Genomic DNA, 20,810 nt, shown 5'->3' with positions numbered 1-20,810 from the left:
ATTGATGAATTTGATTTAAACACACTGAGTGTTAGTTGTTTCAAGTGCTTCTACGTTTTGATATAGAATTTTCCTTCCTTGTATCTACTATCTAACTGGTACCTATCTATTAGCAGTTATGGATAGATAACCAATTAGAAGGTAAATGTTTATAGGGAAACAAAATATATGTTGAACTGACAGTTACAAATTGGAAGGTATTGGACAATGTTCCAAGACGTCTATGATGGGACTGAAATTTGGTCAGGATCCCAACCTGCAGTCCAAGTCATGGCTCATAGTTATTTATAATCGTACTACTGTACAATGTCTTGTCAAATTATAATGATTGTGCTAATTAGTATTAAGATGCAACGTGGATAGCTAGGGCGTGTCAGACGGGAGGCGGGTGGCGGTCCGGCCCGCCCACCATCACTTCCGCTTCCGTCACTGCAGCCTTGCACCTTAGACGACAATCAATTGCCCTTGCCCTTCAATTCATCATGCTCTATAACCACAGAGAGGTAACGATGTAGGTAATTTACCACTACCTGTACATTCGTGAATCACACGAACTTTGCATAGCAATTATCTAGAAACTAATGTGCACCTATTTGTCCAAGTAATTGTCACTATACATGATACAGCACCATAACGAATAACAGTTGTATCTCTTGTAGGCGGCCCGTGATTTTTTTTCTGAGTGTGTTTAGCTGTGCGCATCTTAAGGAGAACGTAGCAGTATCACGGGAGGGTTGCAGCGAGCGTCAACGATATTTTATATTAGCTAAGTATAGATATGTTACGAAACTACAAAATCACCGCAAAAAGTAATCCGAATTTAGCTACTGCACTGAGCACACACATGCATAATTTTGTATTTATTTACATTATACTAGCGGACTCGGTCAAGCTTCGCTTTGACTTACGCCTACTCCTACCCTACCCATACCCTACCCATACCCTACTTCTACCCTACCCCTACCCTACCCATACCCTACCCATACACTATCCCTACCCTACCCCTAACCCTATCCTACCCCTACCCTACCCTTAATTTTCTTTGATATAAACCTCACGGAGCCCGAGACCTTTCCAACTAATGCAAAACCGTGGAAATCGGTTTGTGCGTTCTTGAGTTATAGCGTCAGGAAGGAAAACCCGACTTATTTTTATATTTACATTATATATTTCAGTATCTATAGTTCTTACACTTCCTGAACACACAACTCGACATTGTAGACATATATTACAATATTTAGGTATTATTTGTTTAAATAAATTTCGTTTATCGTGTTTATTAAGCGACTAAATGAAATTAAGACAATTATGTAAATTTGTTCACCTCAGTTTTGATGTGCTAGTGCCCTGTCTCTAGTATAAAATATCATGGCGAGCGTAGCAACTTTACCAGAGGGAACTAAATGATCTATTCTTTATCATCTATGAGACTCTTTTTTATATTATCCATTGCAGCTTAGTGTTTTATGATTTTTGAATTAACTTAAAATATTGTTTTTAGACAAATGCTCTTATGTCGATGAAGGTTCCCTGCAAAACACCTTATTTGTTTGACTTAAATTTTTTTGCTAAATTTGTTTGTTGTATTATGTTAAATACTGGCTGAAGGAAGACATTATTCGTGTTCCATATTTTTTTTTTATTAACTGGATGAATCGAATATAGTAAGTCCTTAGTAGTTTTAACAAATATAAGTAAGTGATTTTTTAAAGGTTTAAATTATTAAAACAATATTATAAGTTGTATTTTAAAACAACTTGGGTGTAAAAAATGTAAATTACATGCCAAGTTAAATATAATAATAATCAAAGATGTCATTAATAACAAATAAGAAGCGATAGGCGTTGACCTAAAACAATACAAAGATGATTTCATCTGTTCTGTTCAAGGAGTATCTAATAGAAGCGTAAGCAAACATCACTACGTCACTTGGCTACCGCATGCCGCGCCACACAGCATTGAGGTACACCCATAATAGAGTTAGAACAAATTAACAACTGAAAAATAGACGCACTAGATTGAACTCTATCACACTAGGAAGACGGTGCAAGTTCAAATAGTAGCCTTACATAGCATTTATAGAGCACTGTTCACTCGGAAATCCACGTTGAAATAATTTGCCACATTCAATTATAAACTCTAGAGACGACGACATAAAGTTAACATTCCATTACAAATTATGGAGATAATTAAACCGGAGACACACGCTCTCTCGGGGCGGCTGCTCATTCGTGCATAATGGACTTGGGGCTACGCGGCTGATGCTTGACAAAACATGGCCCGACTTTCCTCTCACTTTGAGCCAGTCCGGGCGGCAAATAATGTTATCGTGTCTGTTAGTTCGAAATATATATTAAGTATGCAACATAAAGATAATGGTCACCTAAAGGAAAGTCTTGGTGTCATTGAACATTTTTACGACGCAGTAACAAAAAAAGTAAATTCAAGCATTCGTAATATTCGAATCTACATATGGTATAAAGTAAAGTACAAGTAGTACGATTTTTCAAGCAATCAAAATGATTAAAACAAAAGATTTCATAAAATAACTTTCACAACATATTCACCAGTGAATGAAAACACTTCTTAAAAATGTAAAGTGCTCGTTATGCAAGTTAATTACAAAGAGAGAGTAGAGTATGGGTAACCTACCAGTGACTTTTTTACAATATCTTTATTTGTCACATCTTCAAGACGCGGGAAACTATGCGACATGTGTGCATTTTTTACCCGCCCAAGGAGGCCGCGGGCGCGAGGTTATACACCCATTATTACGTCCTTCCTACTTTCAATTATTATTATCGGGCGGCGGCGCCGCACCCGCGACGGGGAGGAGAAGAGAGGCGCAGCTGCTGCCTACCAATAATCAAGACCTGTCTCTGTATGAGTGAGATAGAGATAACGGCCGTCAAACTTCTGAATTTTATAGAGCAGTAACGGCATCACCTACAAGATAAAGGAAACATCGAAGGATTGCTTCAGATCATTAGGAAATGTAGCAAAATTTATTTTTTACTTGTCCACATTAAAAATATATTACAAAGTGGTCAAAATCGCGATCGACACGACCGCGATAGGAGGCGGATCTCCGAAGTTTCACGAGTGCGTTCGTTTTCACTCGCGCCAGTTCGCTCGCCGCAGTTTGGCGGCCGGTCGTGAGAATGGTGCGTTTCGTACGTGAACAAAGACAAATAAGTGTTTATAAGTGTCAAGTGGATAATGTCGTCTGATCCCTGTAAAGTGACAGTGGAATACATTAGTGAGGACAAAATAATAAAGGTAAAAAGTGTAATATGATAGAGCATTGAAGTGTTATTGTGTAACAGATTGGACGCTAGCGGGCCGCGTTCTCGCGTTGCACGGTGCAGGGGGAGGGCGGGGCGAGTGCGGCCCCGGCCGTGTGGGGCCCGCCAGGCCACACGCAGGAGGTTGTGACCGCTTAGTCAGCTACTCCCTTGCCGAAATAGCATCGACATCCTCCGCTCCCAATATTTTTATCTATCCAAAACATTATGATAAACAGTAATCTCAAACAAACCCGTAAAATAAAGTACTCTTTGTATTAGCACTTCATAAAAATTATCGCCATTTTAAGGTTTCTTTTCTTAATATAGCTGTTTACGTACAGGAAAATGATTGTAAAATGCTTACATTGACATATTTTTATTCTGTAATCAATGTAGTAATCGAAAATTAGAGTAATCTTAACCTAGTTACAAATGCGTAAAATCTCAGTCACGCGAGTCAAGGTGGGTGGATCAAAGGGCGGCGGCGACCTTGAGAGCGACGACTCCCGGCTGACGGCACTTGTTAGGAAAAGGCGTGTCGGTTCCCAACTACTAGGATTTTAGGAAACAAGACGCTTTTGCCACTTCAACATGTGACTAAATAGAAAAGTTTTATAAAAGTCAAAAAAGCTTAATAGTACAAAAGAAATAAAAAAAAAATGCTAGCTGAAAAGCTCACAACAATAGGAAATTGAAAATATTTCGTTAATAATATTCAATACATACCAAATTAATTCTTTAACTAAGCACCCATTATCACAAATTATGCATACAAATTGAGTTCATTAAAATTGAGATAAATTGGTTAACACAAACAAATAAATGACGCACGTTGTCCTAATAAAATGTTTCTAGGATGTAAAAATAAAATAGATAATAAAGATTACAAAAAATCATAGACAATTAACGCGAATGATTTTATGACATTTCTCTAATAGTCTTACTGTCTTATTTCATTCAAATGTTCGATTCGAATTTCAAAAATGTTGCTTTTGTTTACCTTTAATTACATTTTTTTAAATGTTAAACTTTTTTTACAATATTCTTGAAACTATATTTATTATTTTTACATATTTGCACTACGTCTATAAATGGTATGTGTTCTATAAATTTTAATTTTAACGTCAAAATAATAATTCCTATTTCGCAAATACATGGTATTTCATGTCCAAAAGAAAATTTGCCGCCTAATAAAAAAGTAACGAAACATAATAACATTGAAGTTATCTTATCAATAAAGTATGTAAGCAAGACTATAAAAGTAAGTTGTAAAGAGAGATGTGGATAAGGCGTGAACATTGGATACACTTACCCAAGTTTGACGAGATGTAAGTATGTCTCCTTGTTGTGACCCTCATCATCATTTAAATAATAAATCCTTATCTATAAGGAGTGGTTAGTTGGATAGGCCATAGCAGTGGGCGCAACAAAATCTTTATAACTGGCTTAAAGACCTTGGCCACTTTAGAACTGCATTAAGTTATATATTAGAACAAGTACCTATCCAAAGCTACTGTAGTAGGATATAACTAAATTTGGCTAGGCAGGGAGAACAACACTAGCGGTATGGTACACCCATTGGATGTAGCTTTACTCAGATTTTTTCTCACTGCCACACAATAGACCTGCACGATGAATCCATGGAATGCTACAATATTCATCTCATACAGAAAAGAGCATAATAACCAGGGCCTGTATCACCTAAATGTGTGTGGTACCATTAGTACAACAAAACACACATACCTTTACTTTTACTTATATATACTTTTACTTAACACACATACTTTTACTTATATATCCAAATTGTAGGTCTGCGTCACTTCCTATTAAACAACTCCCAAAAAGGATGAGGAGCTATGTTCGGCTGTGTGTATGTTTTTTTAAACTTATTTATAAAAATATCTAACATCTATAATAAAAGAAATGTCACTACAAAGTATCTTCTTTTTTCTCTAGTGACTCTGTTAAGCATACTAGAGTCTGTCAAAATTATGAATTACAGTTTGTTTTGTGTAGGATTGTGCGGGTGACAGTTCATTTCACTCTTGAAGGTTCGCCGTGATTCACAATAATAGTATGTATTATGAACATCATCAGGCTGACTGTCACCGTACCCATGCTATCTGAAAAATACTTTAAGCAAACTATGGTGGGGCCTTCCAAGTCATCTTTCAGATTTTGGTATGTCTGATAACAAAATATATGCCCCTTAAAAATCATCCCAACAAGGTTCCACTTTGTTGAGACGAGACGAATATCTTAGCATTCCATGGATTCACCGTGCGGGTGCTGGGTCCATCACGTGGTAGAGAGAAAAACACCAAGCAAAGTCCAGGACTTGTGACTACTGGATATATCGATCGATCAACACTCCCCTTCTCTCCTTGTGTTGTTTTCCATACTTATCCAAATTTGGTAAGATCCTATTAAAGCAGCTTTGGATACTCGTTCTAATATAGAACTAGCTGCACTTCTAGAGAGGCCAAGGTCTTTAAGCAAGTATCTTTATCTATTCTGCGAAAATGGGCTTTTGCATTGAAATGTTTTATTGTATTCAAAAACAAACCTTAAAACAAAATTTTTTACTGGGGCACAACAACAAGTTATTCTAGTTAATATATATCTTTTAGTGGTCGCCCAAAATGCTAGTACAAGGTTTTACACAAAACAGATAGTCAAAATTTAAAATTAAATTTTTTGTGACATTTCCTTATACTATCAATACACTTTTGGGATCAAAAAGATATAAGATTAAACCTTTCCATGAAAAAATTTATGTAAGTAAGTACTGTTTGTTGAATGATATCCAAGTCATAATTCAAGATAAAATAAGTCAACCCTACATCCTATAGTCACAAGTTCAGGACTCTACTCAGAGTTTTTCTCTCTACCACGCGATGAACCTGGCACTCGCATGGTAAATCCATGTAATGCTAAGATATTTGTCCCTAAGATTTACGTGTTATTAGATAACAAAGTGAAAAAGTGACCTGATTACCACAAAATATTTTTAACATCAAGAAAATCCTTAATGTTATATTTAAAATTGACTTTTTTTTAATATAGCATAATTGTTAGGCCAAGCATATAACCCATCTAATGTTAAGTGGTACATTAAAGTCTATTGAATAGTAACACTTATCAGGTCATGCAAGGAACACATCCTACAAGACCCTGTCATTTACTACGAGCCTTGAAATCCTACTCAAGGCATAAGTAATAAGTCTTGTGTCATTTTAATATCAGAAGCAACTTTGTCCTTGAAACAGTAGCTTTAATAAATGTATATATTTATAAATGTGGATTGTGATTTAAACCTTAATTTAATTCAAAGTAAGAAAAATTTTGAGGTTTTAATCTTAATTCATGTTCATAAATATGGCCATATGTGTATTGTCTATGTTGTTGTACAGGAGGGTAGCGGCACCCAGTCGCCCCTGGCGTTGTTGGCGGCCACCTGCAGCCGCGTGGGGCCCGCCACAATGAACCCCGAACAGCAGCAAGAGAAGGAGCAGCAACAGCAGCAGCAGCAGCAACAACAGCAACAACAACAGGAACAACAACAACAGCAACAGCAGCAACAACAACAACAACATTTTAGTAAGCCAAATTCTAAAGTATTAATTGCATAGAAATTATTTGTTTAATACTTAGTACTCATACAATAAGATAAAATTTAAACAAAAAATATCTTCAGTGTTTCTGTACATTTGAAAACTTGCAATGATATATTACTGGCACATAAGCCCTTTATTTCGCTTTCTGTAATACCAAAGCAACAAGATGCATTTAGTCATGTCATATTCTTTAAAACTGACTAAACCTCATGTTATGATTTTACAAACTATCTCAAATTATTTCATTTATTTATATGATAATGAAAGCTGTGGTAGCCTAGTGGATAAGTCCTCTGCCTCTGATTCCGAAGGGTGGGGGTTTGAATCCCGTCCAGGGCAAGCATCTCCTACTTTTCAGTAGTGTGCATTTTAAGAAATTAAATATCACATGTCTCAAATGGTGAAGGAAAACCCGTAACCCCTCTCATTCTAAGAGGAGACTTGAGCACAGCAGTGAGCCGAATATGGGTTCTTCTTCTTCTTCTTCTTTTCTTCCTGGGCCTTATCCGCACTTGGCCACTAAACAATATGTGTTGATAATGAATATGGGTTGATAATGATGATAATGATAATGATAAATTAAAAGTAGATGAGGTATGCATTGAGTATTCTACTGATACCAGATGGAAGTTATTGATGATTTTTCTTTATAAATTACAGGTCCGCAACAACAACAGCAAGCTCAACAGCAGCAACAACAACAAGTGCAACAACAACAGCAAGCCCAACAACAGCAACAGCAGCAGCAGCAAGTGCAACAAGCCCAGCTGGTGCAACAAGTGCAAGGCGATGCCGCAACACTAGCAGCAATACAACAACAGTATTTGCAGCAACAACAACCGCAGTTGAGGGTGATCAGCACTGCTGTTGTGCAGCAATTGCGGGCGCAAGGATTAACGGTTAGTTTCATATTAAACTATACAATAAATTAAAGGTCAATAACAAATCAGAGGCCAAGAATTTTGTATAGTCTGTTATATTCATTAAAGTCTTGTTTTGAAAATCAATGTAATGTAGTAACATTACATACAACCATCATCATATGTATTAACATTTCTTAAAACTTTTTTCTGAGGAATTTTCAGTAAAAACTCTCCGGCCAGGCTAGGGAAGTTGGCATAGTTTCAGAGAGCACTTTATTTTGTTGGTCCTGGTCATTATCGTTAACATAATATGATAATGATCTCTAAAGAGTACTTTATCATCTGCAAATAAAGCTATTGCTTATGGCTAATATTCTCAGTATATCGGACATAAACTTGACCAAGTGTAGACAAAGCCAATATTCTTACTACATAAGTAATTATGTAAATACTTATTTAGAATGAGACACAATTGAATTTGACGGCCTGCGTAGCGCAGTGGTATGCGCGGTGGATTTACAAAAACGGAGGTCCTGGGTTCGATCCCCGGCTGGGCAGATTGAGATTTTCTTAATTTGACCAGGTCTGGCTGGTGGGAGGCTTCGGCCGTGGCTAGTTACCACCCTACCGGCAAAGACGTACCGCCAAGCGATTTAGCGTTCCGGTACGATGCCGTGTAGAAACCGAAAGGGGTGTGGATTTTCATCCTCCTCCTAACAAGTTAGCCCGCTTCCATCTTAGACTGCATCATCACTTACCATCAGGTGAGATTGTAGTCAAGGGCTAACTTGTATAGAATAAAAAAAAAAAATTGCAACTTTATTTTTAGTTTGCGATTTTGCATATAACCATGATTTTATTTGTAGTAATTTTAAAAGCAATAATAACAATTTAAGTTCTCACGGAATAAAGAAATTTTGTATTTGACTGAATATAATTATTTTTACAGGGCAATGATCTATCAGCAGCGATAGTAAATGCGGCCAGCACTGTGCCTAATGGCATACAGGTGCAGCAACCTCAGGTAATTAGCAAATACCATTAATTACATACTTATTAAAAAAACAGAATAGCAGCAAGATATAGTATGTAAAAAATAACATTTTACAGTTGTTAGGTTAAAATACAAAATTTGATTATATGTTTTTTTTTTTACATTATATAGGCTAGCGCTTGGCAGCAATCATGCTTGACAGTAAGCGATGATGCAGCCGAAGGTGGAACGCGCTTGCCTAGAAAATGCCTATTCACTCTTGAATGATATGTAATGTAAATAATAATTCATGACGTCACGTTAACACTAAACCTTAACCACACAGAGTGATTGACAAGTCACAAAATGGACTGAAAAACAGCGTTTTTGACGTTTGGAAAAATTAAATAAATACAACATATATTTTTTAAGAAATACTTAAGTTATGTTTATTATTATCGATATATTTCGGACCCTTATTATACGAAATTAATAATGTTTATATTAAATTTGATTTGAGCCAACTACCCTATGGGGGGTATTGCTTGACAACTTCGTTCGTAACAGTTCCGAAGTAGCGCGCAGTGCGGGGGGCGTGTAGCGATGATTGAAAAACCCACGACTGATGCACTTCACATCCCCGCACGCACAATTTCACACCCGTGCAGTCTTTCCGCCCGTCGCCCGCATATCATGGGAGTGTTATCAACGAACTTGCCAGACTAAAATTTTAATAAAAAAAAAAAGTAATAAAAACGAAAATCTAAAAACGAAAAATAACATCATAATATGTTCAACCTGCTGATCAGTATGAAGTGCTGAGCCGGTGATGTATTTGACTTGATGGCAATGGGACCAAATGGGGAGTATACCGTTTCAAACAAAAAAAGAATTTTTTAAATCGGTCCAGGCATCTTCGGTGTACATACATAAAAATAAAAATACCGACCAAATTGAGAACCTCCTCCTTTTTGAAGTCGGTCAATAGCGTCTGTCACCATATTTATTGTCTTGTGCCTGTTTCCAGGTGATATCAATGCAGCAGCTGCAGTCGCTTCTGGGCGGCGGCGTGGTGTCCGGCTCCGAGGGTGCCACGTACCAGAACGCGCCACAGCAGCTGCTCCAGATCCACCCCCAGCTCTTGCAGGTTAGTTGCTGACCTTCCATGAGACCATTGCTATTATTGGTAGGACACATGGCATATCTAGAACTAGCTGACGCCGCGCGGTTTCATCCGCGTGGTTCCCGTTCCCGTAGGAATATGGGGATAATATATAGCCTATAGCCTTCCTCGATAAATGGGCTATCTAACAAATCGGACCAGTAGTTCCTGAGATTAGCGCATCAAGTCTATTATTAGTATTATAATAGAATTCAATATCAACCCATAATCCAGAATCCTAGGGACCATTCTTGGGTGCCCCCCCCCTCTCATTTATTAACGCGTTATAACGTTGATCAAGAATCAACGTTATCGTCATCAACCCATGTTCGGCTCACTGCTGAGCTCGAGTCTCCTCTCAGAATGAGAGGGGTTAGGCCAATAGTCCACCACGCTGGCCCAATGCGGATTGGCAGACTTCACACACGCAGAGAATTAAGATAATTCTCTGGTATGCAGGTTTCCTCACGATGTTTTCCTTCACCGATTGAGACACGTGATATTTAATTTCTTAAAATGCACACAACTGAAAAATTGGAGGTGCATACCCCGGACCGGATTCGAACCCACACCCTCTGGAATCGAAGGCAGAGGTCATATCCACCTGGCTATCACGGCTCGAAATAATCGAATATTCTGTGTAAAGAGTGTAAGTGATGTGATAAGTCTGTGTCAATATAACACTTTTGTGTATTGCAAATCAAATTTATAGTTATGTGCCCCCTCAAAGAACGACTGACAAATTTGTTGCAGAATTTGGTTGCGATGCATCTCCATAGCTATCTTCTTCTTCTTCTTCTATTTTTTTTTTTTTTTATTCTTTACAAGTTAGCCCTTGACTACAATCTCACCTGATGGTAAGTGATGATGCAGTCTAAGATGGAAGCGGGCTAACTTGTTAGTAGGAGGATGAAAATCCACACCCCTTTCGGTTTCTACACGGCATCGTACCGGAACGCTAAATCGCTTGGCGGTACGTCTTTGCCGGTAGGGTGGTAACTAGCCATGGGCGAAGCCTCCCACCAGCCAGACCTGGACAAATTAAGAAAATCTCAATCTGCCCAGCCGGGGATCGAACCCAGGACTTCCGTCTTGTAAATCCACCGCGCATACCACACTGCGCCACAGAGGCCGTCAAGCTATTCTATGGATAATGATGATGAATGATAATTTAATTATTTATGACGTCATATAAGAGTGAGTGTGTTCGTAATTGCAGCAACAGGCAGGCAATGTGTACGGGGGTTGCATGGTGGGCGGGGTGGCGCCGCTGCAGGCTGTCACCGTGGACGGCCAGGAGGCGCTCTTCATACCCTCACATCACGCTCAGGTACAGCACATCATGTCCCATCTATATTAAAGCCATCATAGTAAAGCAGTTTTGTAAAAGTAACAGAGTATCTGGGATCAATACTTTCGGAGCTACCGGGGTTTAAAGGGTCAGATTTGCGGCGCTGCCGCGGATCTCTGAAAAACGCCCCATACAAAATGGTACGATTTAAGAGCGCGTAGCGCGTCGGTACGATATGGATAAAATTCGAAGCGACCATTTTTACCTAATTGCAAGTGAATTAAACCACATAACGAAAAACAAAATGGCCATGTTCAAGATATATACCTAATTTTCTATACAAAACAAAAATTTAAGAAAATAAGTTTGCTTTTCCTGAGATTGAAAGCAAAATGTGAGCAAAACATGTATTTTTCAAAAAAAAAAACTATCGAGAAAAGTTTTACAAATTGTGTATTTTGTATAGTCATAACGAAGCTAACACTTTGAAATATCATTTACTCAAATATCAGGCTCCTATCTTTTCCAGAATCTGAGATCCAGAACCATTTGTAACCACCAAATTACATATTGCACACTCTCTCTCACTCACATAATGAATTCGTAAGTCCTTATTGATCGTTAGATTTGTAGGGCACTCATACAAATCTTACTATCAATAAGGATCATTAGATTTGTATTGCTTTAGTATGATATATAATAAAATTACTAATATCTTTGTTATTTGTGCGTTTATGTTTATAGTATATGTATTGAAAAATGTCACATTTAATGTAAGTAAGCTAAAACTGTATGATTTTTCATCTAATTACGATAAAAGATTTTTAATAGATTTTGAAATGTATCATAAAAATCAATATATTCAAACATAGTCATCATCCTCATCGCGTTGCGTTTAGTAGTAATAAAAAAAAACAATATATTATTTTCAGAATTTCTCGGGAATGGGCCAGATGAGCTTAGTCAACGGTCAGTTAGTCAGGACGCCCGTGCTGCCGACGGGTTTCCTACAAAACGTCATGCACCTACCAACAGGTAAGTTTGTTTTTTACCACAAACACAATAAATGTATATCATTAACTTCACATACAACGCTTGGGCCCTTATCTGTCATTAATCTATGGGATGTCTTAACTTACTCGTGATCATGTGCTTTGCTTACTTATACACTTCATAATATTTGCTCTTCTTGGCTAGGTTATGGTGACTATTTATTATTCAATGCTTCAATTGGCCTATTTACTATTTTGGTTTTTATTATCAACTTATTAAAATAAACATCAAATCAATTGGCAAATGTCATCTACCTACTGTGTGTAATCCACCAGTAAGCACCCGATGACATTTTTACATAGAATCTCTATTTCACATAATAGAGATTCTACGTAAAAATGTCATACATCAAAGTTAGCCTGAATTCACTATCTTTGGCGTATGCTAGTTGACATTATTTATTATTATTACCGGATGACATTTTTACATAGAATCTCTATTTCACATAATAGAGATTCTATGTAAAATAATAGTGCCAAAGATAGTGAATTCAGGCTAATTCACTCACTTTTAACGTATGTTAGTTCACATATACGAAATTGAGATTGTATGTAACAAAATGTCATCAGCTGCCTATTGGCAACTCTTCGTGGATATCATACAGTAGGTAGATGACATTTCTGAATTGATTTGATGTTTATTTTAATGGGTTGTCAATAAAGACCCAATTAGTGAATAGGCCAGCTGGACAGTGTTCAGTATAAGATGGTAGCGGGCTATTGTGGAGTAGGTTCTATTTAGCATCATACTAGAACACAATTTTTCCATGTTAGCCAACTACTTTCTTGGATTAATTTGTCACTTAATTACATACAACTAACGATATATCTTGTGAATAGAAATATACAAATATAACCAATAGCGGTGCAATTGCAAATATCTCTTTCATTGTGTTGGGATGAAAGAGAATAAAAAAAATATAAATTGGGGATCAAGGAAGTAATTAAAAAGTTGACTGGTTTTGTAAAAGTTATCATAATCATTTACAATATTCACAAGATAGTAGTTGAATTAATGGCACTGAAACCACTTAAAGCACAAATACACTTAAAGACAAGCAATTGGAGTATACTTTTTGCTATTATCTCGCTTACAGAGTACCGCTTAAATGGAAGCAAAAAAAAGCAAAATTTTCACAATGCCGGTATTGAGACAGTCCCAGAACACTGTTTTTTTTTTTAAATTAACTCTAATGCGTTAACATTTCCACTCGCTACGTACAGCACGCAATCGCTTGACTGGTTCTATCATACTAATCTGAGTTTCGCCCTCGCTTCACCCCCTAACAGAGCAACAGGCGACCGTCACCATCCCCGGTACTAACATAACCATCCCGCTCAGCGCACTCGCCGGGAACCAGATGATCACTATACCGGGGACCAACATATCCATCCCCGGCGGTATACAGATACCGACGAGCCAGCCCATTACCATACCTAGCCCCGTCCAGCTGCCGGTGGCGAGTGTGGCGAACATGGCCAACATGGCCAACGTCACCAATGTCGCCACGGTGGGCAATGTGGCCAACGCTGGCGTCAGCTTGGCGACCGGGGACGCCAAGAATGGGGGGAATGGAAAAGAGAGCAAATCGCCCGACAGTCCTAACTCGCAAGGTTGGTATGAAAAAAAAATTAAAATTAATCAAAATTTGTCATCGAAATTTTTGCTCTTTAATGAAGCCATTTTTTCAAGGCTTTCATTATTACAAGTTTGTTAGCCCATGCTTCTACCATAGTTGTCATTTTTTAAAATGGTATTTTTTTTTGGAGAAATTAATACATATTTTTTTTTGACAGTATAAGCCAAAACGCTGTGACGTCACGTAAACACTCAACCTTAACCACGGTTTAATGTTCGTCAAAATTATTAGTTGTTAATTACTTTGAAGTTTATTCTTAAAGTGACATCAAGTAACATTGTGACGTCAAAAAATGGACGACAGCGTTTTTGACGTTTAGAAAAATTGATTTGAAAACATAATTTTTGAACTGTTTTCTATAAAATTTTCAAGTTTTATTAATTAATATCAATATATTTTGGACCCATATTCTATGTACTCTCAGACCAATTATAGAAGGACCTGTATCGCACTCATAGTCACGAACAAAATTGTCTGTCATTTTCTAAGGAAAACGAGCTTGGATTTGGTATATATCTTTTTACTAAACTAGAAGTTTGTGCCCGTTTTTTACACCATTCAATTACACAAAAAGGTACTTTTACGGAGCTCTTTAACCGACGAACACGATTACAACTATGAAACATCTATTATATAGATACAGTTTTTATAATCGCATTAGATCGTTGATCATATACTTTGACAGAAAAGTAACGTCTAACAAGGCAGGTCCTATACAATAATTGGTCTGAGTATGTACTATATGAAATTAATATTGTTTATATTAGATTTATCAACTACCCTATTAAGTATGGAGAGCAAACCTCTACCTCCCAGACCTTAATTGTCATTTGTACTTATGTTAGGAGCATGGACTGACAAACTTCTAATAATGCCAAATGTCTGGCCATGACAGACTGTTACATATTTCTAATGTTTCAAAATTATGGAAATAGATTAAAATCCATTATTAAATTAAATGTCACAGATAAAATTAGTTTTAAAATCCAATTTACTTAGTCCTAAAGACAACTTTTCTGGTATACCATTTCATGCTTTTTATCTTGCGAACATCTTTGCTTGGTTTTTCATTTCCGAATATCAGTCACTTGCTTAGTATTTGCGTCACATGCACTAGATGTTAAGGTTTTTGTTTATAATTTCTAACATTTTTTAAACAATAAAACATCACACATCACAATACAACTAGAATTTTAATTTTTGAAGTGTTCGATGTTGAATTAATTTGCTTAGATAGCAACAATTTTATGTATTTATTAAACTAGTTGGTAAATTTAAATTATAATAGGAGAGTAGTAATCGAGTGTCTGTACTTTGAACGAAATTAACAAAAATCGAATGTTCAAAAATGAGCAACAAAAATATTATTTTTTAATTTTCTTGTCTGTCTGTCTGTATGTGTACGCTATTCTATGGTCCATCGAACGGATTTTCATCCGGATTTCACAGGTACATTAAGCAGTAGCCAAGGCAACATATATAATAGGATTGTTTCATTAAGATCGGACATATAGAAAAAAAGTTACGTGCACAAAACTGAATTTCCCAAATTGATAGTTGGTCATGTACAAAGATGAAGTAGATGTCTTTAACAGATTAGCGGGTATTTTACATTCTGTCAAATTATTGTAAAACACTTGTCTTTATACCTGACCACAACTTCCATTGCCGAATTATATCCTGCAATAGACTGACTAGTCTGGTAAATAAGTTTTTTGCCATATCAGCATTACAATCTCAATATACGTGATCAAATAAGAAAGAAAGAGTTTCTTTCAAGAACCGGTTTTCATATATAGACGAAATTGTGTTTATTAGATGAGGTAGTTATTGTTAACACAGACAGATAATTAAGATAGAACGTAATGTACGACGTTTGGCAACACATAGCAGGACGACTTTCAGTATCTAGGTGAATGTATAGTACTAGCTGACGCCGCGCGGTTTCACTCGCGTGGTTTCCGTTCCCGTAGGAATATGGGGATAATATATCGCCTATAGCCTTCCTCGATAAATGGACTATCTAACACTGAGGGAATTTTTCAAATCGGACCAGTAGATTCTAAGATTATCGCGTTCAATCAAACAAACAAACTCTTCAGCTTTATAATATTAGTATGTGGTGGATAAACTGTGTAATAATGTAACGTGTGGCGGCAGGCGGGGGCGTGGCCGTGCGCGGCGGCATGGGCGGCGTGGGCGTGGTGCCCGTGCAGGTGCCCGTGAGCATGGCCAACGGGCACACGGTGTACCAGACCGTGCACGTGCCGCTGCACGCGCCGCACCTGCAGATCATCCCGCAGCTGCAGCAGGTATGTAGCCTGGAACTGCTGGAACACTCCCGTGCCTCGGAGACTCAGACTAATTAAAGGTGGGTACAGATTGGTGCAATGCAACATGTAATGTAATATTCTGCCTTACATTGCATGTTCCCTGCTGCCTTGGACGTGTGGCGCGCGCGGTACGCGCATTGACTACGAATCATTCAAGAACATCTGTTCCCGCAATTCGTAACAAACACTAGCCCTCACAGCCATGATCGTTGCGCATGCGAACGAAACGAACGACCGTCCACGGCTCAGTCCTGCGCACACTACGCGCCCCTTTGTGTTCGTACCAAAAACCAACAAATTGCGCGACTCAGGCGCAGTTCGTGCGCGCGAGGCGTCCAAACCACGAGCATTCGTTATACATTGCAGCAATGTGGACGTCAAATTCTTGCATTGCATGTTGCATTACATGTTGCATTGCACCAATCTGTACCCACCTTTAGAGAGAGACTTAGCAATCCATGGATTCACCGTGCGGGTGCCGGGTCCATCGCGTGGTATAGAGAAAATATCCGAAAATAGTCCAGGACTTGTGACCACGGGATGTAGGGTTAAGAAATTCCTTAACAATCGATTAACACTCCCTTCCTCCGCTCGTGTTGTTCTCTCTGCCTAGCCAAATTTGGTAAGATCCTAGTAAAGCAGCTTTGGATACCCGTTCTGATATAGAACTAGCTGCAGTTCTAGAGAGGCCAAGGTCTTTAAGCAAGTTATAGAGAGATCTTGCTGGTAATCCTCTCGCACCTACTTCTACATAGCTATTTTTAGTTCATTTGTTATGTCATAATATTTATTTACTTTTATACAGTGGTCCGTCGGAATGATAGTATCGCACCCAAAATCATGAACAAAATAGGGATGACAGTTTTTTAAATTGTATATAAATTAAAAGTATACTAATAGTAAAGCAATTTTGTAAAAGGAACAGGGTATCTGCGATCATTACTTTCGGAGCTACATATATTAAAAAATGTCACATTTAATGTAAGGAAGCTAAAACTGTATGAACTTTCATCTAATTACGATAAAATATTTTTAATAGTTTTTGAAATTTTATAATCCCATTTATTTTGCAAATATCCAGACAGTCTTTGCTTTTTATGTATAAATTAGTTAACATTGACCTTATTTACTCGAATGTATCATAAAAATCAATAAATTCAAACCTAGTCATCATCCCCATTGTCTGTAAGTTTTTGAAAACAAGCTTAGGTATATATCTTTTACTAAACAGAAGTTGTTGACCGTTATTTACTCCATACAACTACACAAAGAGGTATTTTTACGGAGATTTTTAACTGACGAACACGATTACAACTAAGAAACATCGATTCTATAGAGACAGTTTTGATAATTGCATTAGATCGTTGATCATATTATACTTTGACAGAAAGTAACGTCTAGCGAGGCAGATCCTTATGTAATTAGTCTGAGCTCGGAGAGCATGTTTAATCGTCAGCTCCGGTGATTATATTATACTAGCAGGCGCCACGCGGTTTCACCCGCCTGGTTCACCTTCCCGTAGGAATACGGGGATAAAATATCGCCTATAGAACGCGGAAACACCTTATATTTCTTATACTTCTGTGCCTCAGAGAGCATGTGCTCACTTGAACTAACTCTCTAGTCATGTCGGTATTTTCAGGGAATAGTTTCGCAAACGAAAGTCATAATTTGACTTTGACTTTACAGATGCAGGCCCAGCCGCAAGTCGCCAACGTGCTGACTCCGTCCGGTCAAATACAGCAGATACAGATCGCGTCGCTTGGCAATGTGCAGGTTAGTCCCTTATGTATTTAGTCTATATTGTTCAATAGTTAAACGAAGCAGGCAATTATGAAAGGTCTTTGGTGAAAGGTGAAAGATGATAAAAATCATCTTTCACTTGCCTGTGAGTGCAATAGACATTGAACCAAAGACTTTTCATAATTGCCTGCTTCGTTCGTCGTACATCTCTATTTTATGATAAAAATAACTAGAGCCAACACAACGTCATGCTTGGCACATCAAAGTACACTAATCAATAGGCTAGTTGACACTTAACGATTAAAAATTAGCAGATTTAAAATCTTCTAATTTTTAATCGTTTTACTAGATTGAAATAAAAAAATCATATTATTTGCAGACATGAAAATTTTAATTTTTAATTATTTTTTTCTGTCAATACGTGCCAAAACGCTGCATGATGGTCTATATTTTAACTGTTCTATGACGTCACTTAAACACTAAACCTAAACTAAACGGAGCGTTGACTAAAATATTAGTTAACAATTAGTTTGACATTTTAGTACATTAAGTAACATTGTGACGTCACAATGGACGACAACATTTTCCACGTTTGGGAAAATTTAATAAATAAAATTTTAAATTAAGTTTTCTATGAAATCCTTAACTTTTATTAATTAATATCGATATATTTCGGATCCTTATTTCATGTAGTACGCGAAATTAAGTGTTAAATATATGTCTTCTTGAAACAAATCTATCTTCTTAATTTAGCTTTTATTTACAACTGGTGTGGCTTTGGAAGATGGTTTTCTCTGGAAATATTTATAATTATATAATTTTCCAAACTTCATAAAAGGACAAATATTTTACAATACTTTCCTTTTACTGCTTATTTAAAAGTTTATTTGTCATTGCAATAGCTTTTTCGTAACTGCAGTAAAGAATAAATAAATCATCACAGGGTAGTCCGGCCGCTCAGAGATTGCGTTGCTGACAGGTCGTTATCGAATGGGCGATGTTTCTTCGAACTGGCGTACAAGATTGTTGAACTGCGTGTTTCAAGGTTATGCCAACTGTTTGTCTTTATAGTGATGAGACAAAATAAAGAGGCAAATGTAGACTCCGCGCCACGAAACAAGTCCCGTAGACGCGGCGCTAATGTCTTAATGGCGCTCATTGTCATTTGATAATGGCGGTCTTATTGTCATTTGTGTAAGGCGCTGTCAATTTTAGTTTTAGCCGCGGGACTTCTTTCTATGTTTGTCCCATTCAATACGACCTGTCAGAAACGCAATCTCTGAGCGGCCGGACTTTAATAGAAATGGCGTGATCGTATGAAGACATCCGTCAGTGACACTGGCTTAATTGTGTGATACATGCCATTTCAATTGCTTTGTTATTAAGATTTCTAAACGTCAAAACGATACACACACAAATAATATTTTCAGTATATTTACAATAGTCAATGTATTAACTTTTTCTCTTTCATCCCATCATAACGAAAGAGAGAGCGATATTTATGAAAGAAAAAATATTTATTTTAAAATTAAGTCGAGTGTTGTGTAATTAACCCTAAGGTACGTTTTAAGAAACCTTACGCCGGCTACAGATAGTCAAGTATACTAAAGCTATATTGGATGTGCACTGTTTACCAACAAACAAATTAAAAATGAGAGCACAAAACGTTAGTCACACCTAATAATAAATTATAATTAACTTATTCTTAAATTAATACAAATAAAATTGATTAATAAGCTTAGAACAATTAGATATATTAAATATATTTTAAAAAACATTTGATATTTAACAAATATATAATCTATATTAATATTATAAAGCTGAAGAGTTTGTTTGTTTGATTGAACGCGCTAATCTCAGAAACTATTGGTCTGATTTGAAAAATTCTTTCAGTGTTAGATAGCCCATTTATCGAGGAAGGCTATAGGCTATATATTATCCCCATATTCCTACGGGAACGTGAACCACGCGGGTGAAACCGCGTGGCGTCAGGTAGTTTAATATAAATAAGTTATGAAATTACACATTTTCTAACATTATTTCTAATCAGTTTGTTGGTAAAGTGCACATCGAGACGCTTTAATATAGTTATTGGTGTGGTTTTGATGTTTTTTTATAACATCCACTTTGTATACTTGACTGTCTGTGGCCGGTTTTACTTCTTGATTGTCAATAATAATATATTGACAGTATTATTTTGTGTGTGCCATCCGTATATTTAATGGTTTATACTGACGGGCTTGCTTTGACGCAGCAGGCTGGTGCCCCCCAGCAGGCCACCGCGACGGCGGGGCCCCCCACCATCACTCTACAGGTAAAAAAAATATAAAATAAAAAAACAAATTTTGTTTTCAATTTTTTATTTTTTTTTAATCTGTATCTGTATGTAGTAGCAAGGTTAGACAAACCTCGTTCTGAAAATAGACTGAAAGTAGACATTTGCTTTAAATGGAACTAAAGTCCGGCCGCTCAGAGATTGCGTTTCAAACAGGTCGTGCGAATGGGATAAACATATTCAATTACAAATTACAATTACAATTTTCTCGTTTTTTTTTTGTCTCTCTTTCTAATATTACATAGCTCATTCGATCAGGAACTGTCAGAAGCGCAATCTCTGAGCGACTTTAGGATGCAAATTAAAAAAATTAGGATGCAAATTCAATTCAATAGTTTTTGCGAGTTGTAGAGTTAAATACATTAACATGGTGGACTCATTCACATACTGTATTTATATAGTATATATGAATAAGTATGATGAAAGTGTGAATGTGCGTTTAGTGGAAATCCGGCTTTATGTTTCTGCCTTAACAGTCGTTAATAGCTTGTACTAATCGCATGATATAAAATAA

General features: G+C 37.0%; 1 protein-coding gene across 7 annotated transcripts in view; it reads left to right on the top strand.

The window, feature by feature from the left end:
• The first annotated feature begins 3,120 nt into the window (after positions 1 to 3,120).
• The window catches only part of LOC112054442 (transcription factor Sp3), a 32,049-nt gene continuing 14,359 nt past the window's right edge, over positions 3,121 to 20,810 (top strand). For 2 of the 7 annotated variants that reach the window (XM_052891268.1, XM_052891266.1), the window contains exons 1-11: positions 3,121 to 3,279; positions 6,701 to 6,887; positions 7,565 to 7,803; positions 8,717 to 8,791; positions 9,768 to 9,887; positions 11,122 to 11,232; positions 12,126 to 12,228; positions 13,536 to 13,859; positions 16,046 to 16,197; positions 17,908 to 17,994; positions 20,216 to 20,275. In XM_052891268.1, the coding sequence (XP_052747228.1) occupies positions 3,220 to 3,279; positions 6,701 to 6,887; positions 7,565 to 7,803; positions 8,717 to 8,791; positions 9,768 to 9,887; positions 11,122 to 11,232; positions 12,126 to 12,228; positions 13,536 to 13,859; positions 16,046 to 16,197; positions 17,908 to 17,994; positions 20,216 to 20,275 (1,518 nt within the window). In that variant the 5' untranslated portion in view covers positions 3,121 to 3,219. Of the gene's footprint in view, positions 3,280 to 4,357; positions 4,382 to 4,421; positions 4,616 to 6,700; positions 6,888 to 7,564; positions 7,804 to 8,716; positions 8,792 to 9,767; positions 9,888 to 11,121; positions 11,233 to 12,125; positions 12,229 to 13,535; positions 13,860 to 16,045; positions 16,198 to 17,907; positions 17,995 to 20,215; positions 20,276 to 20,810 lie in introns of those variants that run through there. The other 5 variants (XM_052891267.1, XM_052891269.1, XM_052891271.1 and 2 more) reach the window with 5 other exon arrangements.

This window comes from Bicyclus anynana, chromosome 3, assembly GCF_947172395.1.
Source record: "Bicyclus anynana chromosome 3, ilBicAnyn1.1, whole genome shotgun sequence".
NCBI classification, from domain to species: domain Eukaryota; kingdom Metazoa; phylum Arthropoda; class Insecta; order Lepidoptera; family Nymphalidae; genus Bicyclus; species Bicyclus anynana.
The sequence above is the reverse complement of the archived record's forward strand: the minus strand, read 5'-3'. Positions and strand labels throughout refer to the sequence as shown.